Source organism: Nomascus leucogenys, chromosome 15, assembly GCF_006542625.1.
Source record: "Nomascus leucogenys isolate Asia chromosome 15, Asia_NLE_v1, whole genome shotgun sequence".
Taxonomy (NCBI): domain Eukaryota; kingdom Metazoa; phylum Chordata; class Mammalia; order Primates; family Hylobatidae; genus Nomascus; species Nomascus leucogenys.
This window is the reverse complement of record NC_044395.1, coordinates 38995675-39009594: the sequence shown is the minus strand read 5'-3', so window position 1 is coordinate 39009594 and position 13920 is coordinate 38995675. Positions and strand designations below refer to the sequence as shown.

The 13920-nt window shown below is 38.0% G+C and overlaps 1 protein-coding gene across 4 annotated transcripts in view; it reads right to left on the bottom strand.

The window, feature by feature from the left end:
- MTMR2 (myotubularin related protein 2) overlaps positions 1-13920 on the bottom strand; it is a 95295-nt gene that overhangs the window by 8460 nt on the left and 72915 nt on the right. For all 4 annotated transcript variants that reach the window (XM_030794671.1, XM_030794672.1, XM_030794673.1 and 1 more), the window contains 4 exons: positions 8320-8469; positions 7393-7581; positions 5439-5624; positions 2401-2607 (listed from right to left, as the gene is read on the bottom strand). In XM_030794671.1, coding sequence (XP_030650531.1) covers positions 2401-2607; positions 5439-5624; positions 7393-7581; positions 8320-8469 — 732 coding nt within the window. The remainder of the gene's footprint in view (positions 1-2400; positions 2608-5438; positions 5625-7392; positions 7582-8319; positions 8470-13920) is intronic.

Sequence of the window (13920 nt, the reverse complement as noted above, 5' to 3'; positions counted from 1 at the left end):
CCTCTGAGGACCTTTGACTCAGATAACTGAAAACAGAATCCTGCTCCTTACCCCAAAGCAGGAATTCTAAAAGTGTGGTCCACAAACATCCAAGGGCTGTGAGGTCAAAACTGTTTTCATAATATTAAGACATTATTAACCTTTTTCAGTGTGTTGGCATTTGCACTAATGATGCAGAAATTATGAAGGATAAAAATTCTGGTGCCTTTGCAGGCATCAAGCAGGCCAATGCTTATAATTAAAACTGCATTCGTACCCACTGTATTCTACCCTACCAGACACTCACAGTTAAAGAAAAAAAGTCCGTTTCTCTTATGCCAGTGTGCTTAACAAGGCAGTAAAAATTACTAATTTTATTAAATCTCATCCCTTAAGTACACTTTTTTTTAATGGCCTGTGTGACAAAATGGGAAATACGTGTAACTCTTTGCTGCTGCATGTAGTATGGTAGGAGACAGCACTTTCTCATCATTTTTACTTGAAAGAAAAATTAATGTATGCACTGTGGTTAGAAAGACTTAAAGACTTTTTTTTTGAAAATGTACAATGTGAATTATCACTGAAAGGAAAACAGCTGACAATATTTGTTGTCAATGAAAAAATCCAAGCTTTTGAGTGAAAACTCAATTTTTGGTGAACTTTTGCCCACCATAATGAGCTTAAAAATACTTGAAGGCTTTTCTGACAAAATCAATGGTGATGATTAACAAGTGTGATTTTATGGTATTATGTGATGAAACACATTTACATTTGGAAGATCTGTGTAACTCAATAAGCCCGTATTTTCCACATAACCAATATGTGATGTTAGAAAACCACACATGGGTAAAAGATCTGTTCAAAATGGAAGTGAGACCAATGGAATTTAATGATAAAAAAAATTCATTAACTTGATTTTGGATTCCATGTAACAACTAACCTCTAATAAACTACCATTTATCAAGTTCTGGCATAGTATCAAAGAAGAATATCTACAATTCCCTGAAAAAGCTATTAGAATACTTTCTGCTTTTCCACTTACATATCTGTATATGGTTAGATTTTCTTCATATACTTAAAACCAACAAAACATAACAGATTGAAAGTAAAAATAGATATAAAATTCAGCTATCTTCTATTAAGCCAAACTCATTAAATTTGCAAAAGTAAAACAATGCCAGTCTTTTCATTAAACTTTTTGTTTTGGAAAACATTATTTTTTCATTTAAATATTTCTGTTAATATATAATAAGCTTATTTCCTAAATTAAATATTTTTAAATTTTTTCAAATTTAATTTTCACTATGGCAAATATTGATAGATATAACTCACATAAAGTTCTCTGGGTAACAAGTTTGGGGAGTTAGGAAAAAAAAGTTCTATCCATAATTGTTAACAATGTAAAGGGGGTCCTGAAACCAAAAAGTTTGAGAATCATTACTCTACATTAACCTTATGAGCAAATCCTCTTGACTGGATGCCCTTTAATTGTCAAAATTCTATTTTCAGAATATAACTAGGTAAAAAAACGGGGGGGAGTAGGTAACCAGAGTTAGCAATTTAGGAATCCATAGCAACTTCAAACACCCCAAAATATTTGATTTTGAACACATTTATATGAACATGTGCAGCTTTGGCTGACTAAAACTTGATTCTTTGAAGTACGAGTTTGTTTTAAATGGCCGCTTCATGATAAGTACATTGTGTAGAGAACGGCAAAATGTGAGCCATCTGAATAAACACTCCAGGTACCCAATTTTATTTAACAGTTCAAGTTCAAAAGAGCAGACTAACTTTAAATATCTGTTCCTTTCAAGTTACCGTTAACCCTTGAACAACACGGTTAGAACCGCACAGGTCCACTTACATGCAGATTTGTTTCAGCCAAATGCAGGATGCAGAACCCACATACAAAGAGGGCCGACTTTACATGGTCCCGGCAGGGCCAGCTTCAGAACTTGAATATGTGTGGATTTTGGCCTGTTCATGGGATCTGGGAACCAAGCCCCCACATATACCATGGGACAACTGTATAAACACTGCTAGTATACTCTGGTAACTACTGGATACTAAAGGTAAACATTACAGACAGCATCTGGGTAAAGACCCTTCTAAAAGTTTTTCAATTATTTAGGAAAATGCCTGCCCAGAAACACCCGTGGACATCACTGAATGATATCGGATGTTTCCCAGTGGAGATCACAGAAAAGACCGGGTCAGATGCTTGGCAAATAGCTAGCTTTGGCTCCAGACTAGTCATGTTAGGGATATCTTAATGCTTTCCAAAACAAGCAAACACGTTTACCCCACTAGATAAATGATCAATTTCAGATGAATATCTTATTTTAAAAAACACATTTTTTTCACATGCCTTGGCATGAGATGCATATGATATATCAAAAGTCAAGGTTCCTTACTTACTAGTTGAAATCTATGTCCAAAACTGAGCCATTCTTTCTCCACAAGGACTTCAAATCCTCGGATGGTTCGATAGTATCCATCCAACATGAGCATGGCAAGGGAAGTGAGCTGAGCTGTGCGATCCCAACCATCACTGCAGTGCACTACCACAGACGTCTTCCCTGACTCTACCTTGTCAGCAATCCTAAGAGCCCCTGCAAGAATAAGCTGGAAAACATATCTTTTAATAAACTGTTTTTAAACAAGGTAAATACTTCCTTCTTCAAAATTTACTAATACAGCTTATGAGGGATCATTATTTCAATAACATGAGGAAAAACATTTGTCCCTTCCTAAGAAGAATTTTTTTTAATGTAGAAGATATATAAATTTTGCTTTTAAAACTAGAAAAACCTCATAATTGCTGACTCCTATTAATTTGCCCAGTGAAATAGCCAAATCAAAAGTGCCTTTGGGTGCTAAATAAATCATGGTGTAAGATTCTTCTTAGAAAAGTTCTAAAGAGATCTGTTCCTAAGAATCAAATATTCCATCATCTATTTAAATAAAAATAATTGACATGGCAATTGAAGCCTTTTTATGATTTAAAACAATGCTTAAACCAAATTGGGATAAGTACCTGAAAGCAATAATACTGGACCTCTTTTAAAATACTCTATAGCATTTATTGTATTGTTTTGACTAAAGATTTTTATGTCACAGAGCATACAGCAAGCACAGTATAAACTTTAGAGTGAGCTACTTTTCTGTAACACTGTGCATGAAAATTCACAGATTAATATGTCAATCTGTTAAAATAACTTCCTCTTGTTTTTCTAAATATGCAGAAATCCTTTGCAAAATAACTTACCTTTTCTGAAATCGATCTTGAGTTAAAACTAGACATAATTAGATATAACCAAAAAAAGAAACACAAAAGTATGGTATCTTAAAAAAAAAAAAAAAAGACAATACAGCCCTATTCTTCTCTGCAATGGCCATATTGTATTATACTTGAAAAACAGTATAGTTCTACATACACAGATGAGAATGAAAGAAAACAGATTATTAAGTTTGGAAATATGATAACCTCCCCTTGATCACAGCTATAAGCATATTCTGGAAATGGGGTACTATGATGATCTTGACTGTATATCAAGAGTCATTTGTAAGCCTGAAGTGCCTAGACCTCATTGTCCAATGATCCTAATTCAGTATCTCAAATAAATTCCACCTATAATTCTAGTGCATATACAAAGTTAAGAATCACTAACCCAAAGGCTTAGTTAAGATTGATCAGGAAGAGTTATCCTAAGTAGTAATTGTTCATTCATTCATTAAATAAACATTTATGGAGTCCCTTACTAGAAGGCAGATACTGCTCTAGGCATGGGCCATACAGCAGGGAACAAAGTTCCTGCTTACTGAAGTTTACATTCTATTTGGGCGAGGCCCACCTGTCACAAATAAACAAGGAAATATACAGTATACCAGATGGCAATAAGTGAAAACGCTCTGTAGAAGTTACAGGGAATGCTGGTAGAACTCTTGTTTTGTAAAGAGGCTGGGAAAGGCCTCTCTCAGAAAGGTGGTATTTGAGCAGAGACCAGAAGAGAGTGATTGAGTGAATAAACTTTCTTTGTGTGATAAGGATTGGAATAAAGTAGTTTAGCCCAACTATATGTCTTATACCTCTAGGGAAATTTGATTCTGTTATAGCCAGCCTTTTAGAGACCATGTTGAAACTGCAAATTAAACATCTGGAGTTTTCAGAATCAAACACAGCGATTTATGTTAGTTCCAAATCAAGCCTAAGGCTGTATATTTACACATCACATAATTTAATAAATGGGCCACATGAACATGCTGAGTAGTGTTTATACTTGGTGATTTTTAAGCTTCTCAAAGGGAAACAATAGTAAAAATGGTCTATTTAAAATTCTTATTCAGTTTGGTTTTCTCTTCAATTCTGTCTGACCTTCAGAGATTTTTTTTCTTTTTTTTTTTTTTTGAGACGGAGTCTCGCTCTGTCGCCCAGGCTGGAGTGCAGTGGTGCAATCTCGGCTCACTGCAAGCTCCGCCTCCCGGGTTCACGCCATTCTCCTGCCTCAGCCTCTCCGAGTAGCTGGGACTACAGGCGCCCGCCACCATGCCCGGCTAATTTTTTGTATTTTTAGTAGAGACGGGGTTTCACCGTGGTCTCGATCTCCTGACCTCGTGATCCGCCCGCCTCAGCCTCCCAAAGTGCTGGGATTACAAGCGTGAGCCACCGCGCCCGGCTGAACTTCAGAGATTTTAATGTGAGTAGAAGTATCCTCCTTCTTAACATGAAAGACTGCATTTCCCATTGCCTCATAATATTTATATATGTGGTTACATAAGTCTATATTTTGGTGAGTTATGAGACCACATCTGAAAATATATTAAATTAGCATGTTAGGTAAATTAGCACTGACATGTGCTCTGCGAATGACTTAGCACTCAGTGTGGCTCATGCAACCAAATCACTCCACCTCACTTCCCTGATCAGAATGGTTTTAACTTCACAAATCAGGCAACTAATATTTACTGGGTACCTATTCACACGGATAGTGCTGCCCTAGCTCCTGAGAGGACAAAAAACTATATATAGGATTTATCCAGTCTTGGTCTCCATAAATTAGCAATATACATTGGTTGACACACAAAAGCAAACAAAGTACAGGCTAGTTCCTGATTAGATGGAAAGACAGGGTAAAGAGTTCAGAGAAAATGGAAAAGGATGCAATCTGGGAAGACTATGGAAGAAATGAAATATGAACTGGAATCTGAAGGATGGTTCGAATTCAGATAGGATGGGAGGGGGGAACAAAAGAAGTACAACATAACCAAATGCACAATATAAAAAACCAATTCATTCAAACATTAAAATTCAGTAGTAGTTCCAAGTATCAAAGCATTTACCCACTTTTCATTGTTTAGAAAGGTACCTTCATGTTGATTTCAATTATAAGTAAAAAGCTAATATAAACAAAGGGGTAGAGAAAGTGTTTGTTTGGGATATAGTAACACACACCCACCTTAATATGTTCTAGCCAATGAGTAGATTCCAAGTTAGACAACCAGTGAGTTTCCTCAATGTTGGGGTACACAATCTCCTTAAGTTTTCGTAATGATTCTCTCATAACATGAATATTGTGGATATCCAGAAAAACTAGTTCAGCATTTTGATAGGCATCTTCACTTTCATAACCTCCACCCTTTGCCTGGAAAAAAGCACACATCATGGAAAATCATAAATGAATGCACATCTGTAAACAAGTGACATAAAATATCCAATAGCATAAAAGATGATACATATTACTGGAGACCAGGAAAACTCCACAGGAAAATGTGGATGGCTCAGGGCAACTTATTTAGCACAACCACTCGCTTCCTCATGTTCTTCTATACAAAATGAATATATACGTACTCTGACTTGCTCATGTGGCCATTATTAAAATTAAATATGAAACACATAGGAAGGTATTTAAACATTGTAAAGCACTAAATTTTCCCAGCCCATATGCCAAGTCCTACCCAAACATAAGTTCTTACAGAAAGCTTCCTTTCATATATACTGAAATTACCAGACTGTAAGTTTCATGTGCTGAGACCACATGTCTGGTTCACCTATGCTTCTTCACCTCCCTGCCTTTTCACCTCATTTTAATCTTCATATCTGAGAAATAAACTCTTTGCAATCAAAATAACCTGTGTCTTTTTTAACCACATAATTCTCTTTAAATAAAAAGACAGAACAAGGATAAAAGCACAGAATGCTATCATCATCAATGTTCTCAAAGACTTAAATCTACATCTACAGAATAGAATGAGAAAATATTTGGTGTTCAAAATAAGCTATGGCTAGAAAGAAGAACCTTATTTTTCTGGACTTAATCTTTTTATATTTCATGAATAAAATATTCTATCTCCTACCTAACTCATGTAGAATCATACTTCTTAGAGCCCTAATAGAAACAAATTAGGAAAATACTGGAGCAGTAAATTATATAAAATTAAGTGATCATATGACCCACACCTTTGAAAACAACAAAACCCACCAACTCATAACCAGCAACAAATTACTGAAAGAACAGAAGTTCAGCTTCCTTTCTGACACTGAGAGTCTGGGAAATCGTTTGGCACAATTATAGAATTAACAGTGTTTCAATGGATACCTGTTAAGGATTACTTCTGAAGAGTGGGAATAAGACAGGAACTTTCAATTCAAATTTGTTGCAACATTCTAGAAAGACAGCAGTGGTAACAACTATACAGAACCTGTCACAGAAACACATAGAATGAAAATGCCCTGGAGTCAGGTAGTGGCATGGTTGTACAACTTTGTGAATATACTAAAAGCACTGAAATGTACACTTGAAAAGATGAGCGCTTTTCAGTAATGGTACCTGCTGCAGTAGTTATGTCTTCTCCTTCCCTCCTTCTATAGATTTGGTCAACTGAACCAAAATTTCAGTTTCCACAATGCTAATATTTATTCTGCTGGAACAATCAGCTACAGCTAACTGCCAGTTCTTCAGTCTGAATAACCTGTTCAGGTGGAGGACGGTCAGAAGAGGGCACCACTAGTCACTGAGAACACTAATTCGATATTCCTAGAGCAGTACTACACAGGGACTTCAGTTAGTCATAAGCTCAGTTGTCAACTTTGGAGAAGTGGGAAGCTAAGAATAACTGAACACCTAGTTATTATGTAAGTAAGCAAAGGGTTATGCATTATTTTTTATTAAATGATTTTTGCTCCCAAAACAACACTGTTAACTATTATTATTCTCATTTTTACCAATAAACAAATTGAGGTCTAAAGAGGTTAAATAACTAACTAAAAATCACACCATCAAGTTGAAGAGCCAAGACTAGAACCTATACCTTTACCACTGTAGAGCCTGAGCTCTTTTTACTACACTGTGGCCCTGCCAAACTCAGCTGATCCATGAAACCATAATTATAATTACTAAGAGACCATCTGACCTTGTTGGCAACAGCATTAACACTTGGCCGGGCATCAAATATAAAGATTTTGTGAGATTGGGCATTGGAATCCATGATAGCTTGAAGGTATTTTTCATCTTCTTTGCTTCGCTTTCCACTCACTCCAACCATGGGCTGGCTACACCGAGTGACTGTGGCTTGACTTTCAGGATGAATCCATGATAAAACCTTAATGAGGAAAAAAAATGGTAACACACCTTTTACATACTTCTCTGTTTATAATTCTCAAAAACAGTACTCAATAAAGTTCTGCTTTCTAATTGGATCCAAAGCCTGGCCATGAAAGGACATCTGGGGCTGCTAGGAAAAATCATCACCTTTCTTTCAAGCCAATTCTGGCATGTGGAAAACTTGGTCTAATTCTTTAGTCAGATACTGATTTAGGAAAGTCTTTGATTATTGGGAAATGTTATCTCCTGAAAAAAATACTGTGAAACAGGGCTAAGTAAACCCCACTTAATATATTAGTAAAACTGCTCAGTTCTAAAAGCCTTTAGAATCTATGAATTTTGTACCTAAAATTATTTAAGCTCATCTTTCTAAGATCCAGTTATAAATTTGTAAGGTGTTCTTCTTTCTAGGACTTAAAAAAAAAAAAATTTATCACCATGACTAAAGAATATACAATAAGATAAATAGTGACTAATACACAGAGCAAACTTTGTTTTTCAGTGAAGAATCATGCAATTCTGTGCAGTTATCTAATACCCATATCACACTCTCCAGAAGCCTCTTTAAGTCTTTCTTCCAGTTTTAACTTTACTAAATAAATAAATCTCCAATATCCCCACGAAAGACCTGCTGCTATAGCTATTTATATCCTGAATCCATTCTCCCACTCATTAATCTCAGCATTATGTTGAGTAAAAAAGCACTTGAAAAGGCTCATCCAAACTTCCTACTTACTGGGATACGGCCTCTTGATCTGAAGGATGCCACTCTCTTTAATTCTTCATCAGGAATATTTGCTGGCACAACCAAGAGGGCAGGGTATGTATCACAAAGTTCATATCGTTCATTTATCTTTGTTATTCTCCAGCTTTCATTTGGAATTCCCTACATGTGAAATGAGACATAAGACAAATTACTATATAACTAAAATATTAAATGACACCAGGACAGAAGCCATCCTGTTCAATCTCTCTGACCTCTACTATCCATCTCCTGAAGTGTTGGGATAGCTGTTGTCAGCCTATTGTACCAGGCTTTTAGGATTAGATATTCTAATGTAGGGATACGTATTCATTTGTGGAACCCAATTTGATGTTAATATAACAGACATTAATTCACTAAATATTGAGTGTGGGCCTGTGCTAAGCATATTCAGGAGGAGGAAGGAAACAGTAAGAGTTCAAATGTTCCTATTCTTTTTTTTTTTTTTGAGACGGAGTCTTGCTCTGTCGCCCAGGCTGGAGTGCAATGGTGTGATCTCAGCGCACTGCAACCTCCGCCTCCCGGGTTCAAGTGAATCTCCTGCCTCAGCCTTCCGAGTAGCTGAGACTACAGGCGTACGCCACCATGCTGGGCTAATTTTTGTATTTTTAGTAAAGATGGGGTTGGCCAGGATGGTCTCAATCTCCTGACCTCGTGATCCACCTACCTTGGCCTCCCAAAGTGCTGAGATTATAGGCGTGAGCCACCACACCTGGCCAAATGTTCCTTTTTTTTGGTGGGGGGGGGAGACAGAGTTTCGCTCTTGTTGCCCAGGCTGGAGTGCAATGGTGTGATCTCAGCTCACTGCAACCTCTGCCTCCCGGGTTCAAGCGATTCTCCTGCCTCAGCCTCCCGAGTAGCTGGGATTACAGGCATGCACCACCATGCCCGGCTAATTTTGTATTTTTAGTAGAGACAGGGTTTCACCATGTTGGTCAGGCTGGTTGCGAACTCCTGACCTCAGGTGATCCACCTGCCTTGGCCTCCCAAAGTACAGGGTCTCATTCAGTTTGACTGGATGGTTGACTTTGTTGCCATTCATCTATACAAAGAAATATCAGAAGCCAGGCACCAAGTGTCCACCAGAGTGCTACATACACAGCTATCACTTACATACATAAAGTACATTTTTCACTCAGGTATTATAGTACTAATGGATGTTGCTAATCTAAAATATATTAGAAAAGTAAGGGAGGAATGGAAGGCAAAATGACAACAGGCAACAGGCAAGAAAAATGCTTAAAACAATTTTTAAAAACATCAACTATTGAGCTCTTGTGCTCCTTCAATATCTGCTATTTTATAAATAGTGTACTACTTCACATATAGGATTACTTAATAAGACAACTGAAATTTTCCATCCTTCACTGTATACAAAATTAAGCTATTATATTAAATGGTTGGACTTAAGAAAATCTATCTTAAATTTTATGATCTCTGAAAATTCTTATCAAACAGAAAAAGACAGAATTGAAAGTGAAAAATACATTTACTGAGCATCTACTATGTGTAGGCACTTTGCCAGCCTCTTTACACCCAAACACACAGATACATTTTACTGTACTCAGGTTTCATTAACTTCATTTCATAGATAAAGAAACTATGGCACAGTTTGTAATTTGGCCAAAGCTATACATTAGAAAGTAGTAGAGAATTCCAGGAGCATTCCAAATCTATCCTTTTTATATATAAAAGTACATTATTCCTCAAGAAAAATTTACTCTCGTAGTTCACTGAATTGTAAAAATCTCAAAGAGCAGAATGTACTCTCCTTTAAAGAAGTATTTCTCAAGCTGTTGCCAAACACCCAGAAGGATGTTAAGAAAGAAAATTCCCTTCCAGCAAACACTCTCAATAGCGCTTCTATTTATCCTTAACTGTTCTTTCATTAGTACCTTACATCCTGTTTACCCCATATAATTAGCCTGGTCCCATCTTGCTCCCTGTGGTCTACATCTTTCCCTCCCTCCTGATTTCCTTGACTTCAGATATTCTGGACAACTTCAAGATGAAAGTTAAACCCTGCACCAGGCTGCTCATTAGCTTTATACAGATTTTTACCCATCACTTATTTCCAGAAGTAAAAGGCTTAATTAGAGGTTTTTAACAAAATATTCACGTGCTGGCCGGGCATGGTGGCTCACACCTGTAATCCCAGCACTTTGGGAGGCAGAGGTGGGCAGATCACTAGAAGTCAGGAGTTCAAGACCAGCCTGGCCAACATGGATGAAACCCCGTTTCTATTATACAAAACTTAGCTGGGAATGGTGACTCATGCCTGTAATCCCAGCTACTTGGGAAGCTGAGGCAGGAGAATTGCTTGAACCCAGGAGGTGAAGGTTGCAGTGAGCTAAGATCGCGCCACTGCACTCCAGCCTGGGTGACAGAGCGAGATTCTAAAAATTTATATATTTTATATATATACATACATACACAATTCACTGTACTTTTTATTATAGCACGTGAAAAAATATATATAATTATATATTTCATGTTTTTTATGTATGTATATATTATATATATACTTATATATATTTTTTCACATGTGGTACTAAAAAGTACAGTGAATTGGCAAGTTTAAAGAGATAGTATTCAACCAAGAAACTTGGTTATCATCTTTAACTCCATCCCTTACATCCAGTCAGTGACCAATTTCTATGATTTTTCCTCCAGAAATACCAGAAGTTTGCTCACTTTTTTCAATTCTTACCACCACTTCCCTAATTCAGGCCATTATCACTTCTCTCCTGTCCCTCTATAATCCATTCTCTACACTGCCTCCACAGTAATCTTTTAAGATGCAAAAGGGATTATGTCATTCCTCTGCTTAAAATCAATGGCTACCTATTGCTTTTCGTATAAAGTATGAAGTCCTTTACCAGACTTAGCAAAGCCCTCTACAATCCTGCTTTCTCCAGATCTCTCCCTTGCCACTGTATGCTCTGGTCTAGTCTGTATCAAACGTCTTTCAGCTCCCAGATGGCCTCATGTTCTCTCCCTACAGTACTTGCTCTATCAGACTATTCATTACATTATATTGTAATTGTTAATCTATTTGTTTGAATGCTCCATTGAACACAAACTCTTTGGGAACCTGGACTTTATCATTTTGTTTCATATTTTAGCCACTAGTATTTAGAAGGTATTATATGAATTTGATAAATGCATGAATGAATAAATCAGTGAACCACAGGAAGTTTCCATATGAAGCAAAATTAGTTTCTGAAGTTTTCTTAGAAAACATGGAGTCAGAGCTAAAAGTCAGATCACTTGAGAAGTATACATCAGAGAGCCTAATGTACCATCCCCCAACCCAGAAAGGTACTCCCGTCTCTCTCCCACCCCACTTCCCATATCCTTGTAAAAACACTACCAGGAGAACCACTGTTCTCATGGGGAATGTCACATTATTCAGGTAAGTAGCAGGGTGGGGTAGGAATGAGAACCACTGACTTAAATTACCTTCATGGCTATTGTCCTCCTCATTCTTAGATAAGACGACACACCTATCTTCACTAAAAACTGCCTTTCAAGCAGAAAACTGGAATTGGCTAGCCCTCAGACACTCTCTTTGTAGACTACTAAAAATATTCTGACAATTATTTATCTTTGGCATATATCTACTCTCCAAGTAAAATCACTGCCCTTCAGTATCCACTTGTCAGGGTCAAGTTATTATACAAACAAACTGAAAGGACTATGGCTTTCTTAGTTACTTACATTCCAGTTCTAAAGATAAATTCTGTTTCCCTTGACTGAAATGACTGTTTTCCAAGTTTGTTAAGTAATGCATGTAACTTATGTTGGGTATTTCTGCAGGAGACCGTGCTCGTTATCTTTTTTGTTCGTTTCATGAGATAAGGTCTCTGCACTCTTCACCAGACTGGACTGCAGTGGTGCAATCACAGCTCACTGCAGCCTCAACCTCCGGGGCTCAAGCAATCCTCCCACATCAGCCTCCAGAGTAGCTAGGACTTCAGGCATGCACCACCATGCCTGGCTAATTTTTGTATTTTTTGTAGAGAGAGGGTTTCACTATGTTGCCCAGGCTGGTGTCGAACTCCTGAGCTCAAGCAATCCTCCCACCTTGGCTTCTCAAAGTACTGGGGTCACAGGTGTGAACCACTGCACTGGACTGCTCATTATCTTTATACAAATTTCTACCCATGATTTGATATTTTTCCTTTTTTTTTTTTTTTGAGACAGGGTCTCACTCTGTCACCCAGGCTGGAGTGCAGTGGCACACTCATGGCTCACTGCAGCCTCGAGCTCCAGGGCTCCATCAATCCTCCTCAATCCCCCTGGATAGCTGTGACTACAAGCATGTGTCACCACACCTGGCTAATTTCTGTATTTTTGGTACAGACAGGGTTTCACCATGTTGCCCAGGCTTGTCTTGAACTCCTGGGCTTGAGCAATCCTCCCACCTTGCCCTCCCAAAGTGCGGGATTACAGGTGTGAGCCACTGTGCCCAGATTGATGACTTGATTTTTCTTGGCCTTATCCACAAATTGCATAGTCCTGTCTATAATCACTACATACTGTATATCTCCTTCAAGAGTAAATTAAAGAAACATTCTCCTATATGACAAACCTAAATGGTTATTAATAGCTTTGCCCATTTTTATTTTTATTTTTTAAATTTTTTTATTTTTTATTTTTTTTTTTTGAGAAGGAGTCTCGCTCTTTCACCCAGGCTGGAGTGCAGTGGCACGATCTCGGCTCACTGCAGGCTCCGCCTCCCGGGGTTCATGCCATTCTCCTGCCCCAGCCTCCCACGTAGCTGGGACTACAGGCGCCCACCACCTCGCCCGGCTAATTTTTTGTATTTTTAGTAGAGACGGGGTTTCACCGTGTTAGCCAGGATGGTCTTGATCTCCTGACCTCGTGATCCTCCCACCTCGGCCTCCCAAAGTGCTGGGATTACAGGCGTGAGCCACCGCGCCTGGCCCATTTTTATTTTATTTACTTATTTTTTGAGACATGGCATCTCATTATTGCCCAAGCTTGAGTGCAGTGGCATGTTCACAGCTCACCGCAGCCTTGATCTCCCAGGCTCAGGTGGTCCTCCCACCTCAGCCTCCCAAGTAGCTGGGACCACAGGTGCATGCCACACCTGGCTAATTTTTATTTTTTGTATAGATGGGGTTTCACTATGTTGCCCACGCTGGTCTTAAACTCCTGGGCTCAAGCGATCTGCCTGCCTCGGCCTCCCAAAGTGCTGGGATTACAGGTGTGAGCCACTGCGCCCAGCCTATGCCCATTTTTGAAGAGATATAGTCTAATTTCTTTTAACACTATTAAGTGTAGATCTATTGAATGAATGTGGCTTTCATTTTTTTAGTGGCAGCACATGATAAAGCCAGTCATGATATCTGTTTTTCAGAGCCTCACAATGTAATAAATATAATCATCACCATTTGGATAGATTTTTACAGTTTACAAAGTGCCTTTCTATATGTTACTAATCCTTCAAACATCCCATAATGTGGTATCTATCACCAAGTAAAAAATGAAGGCACTGTGCCATAAATGATTCATTCAAGAGCCTACATCTGAGTGTGAGAGTAAGAA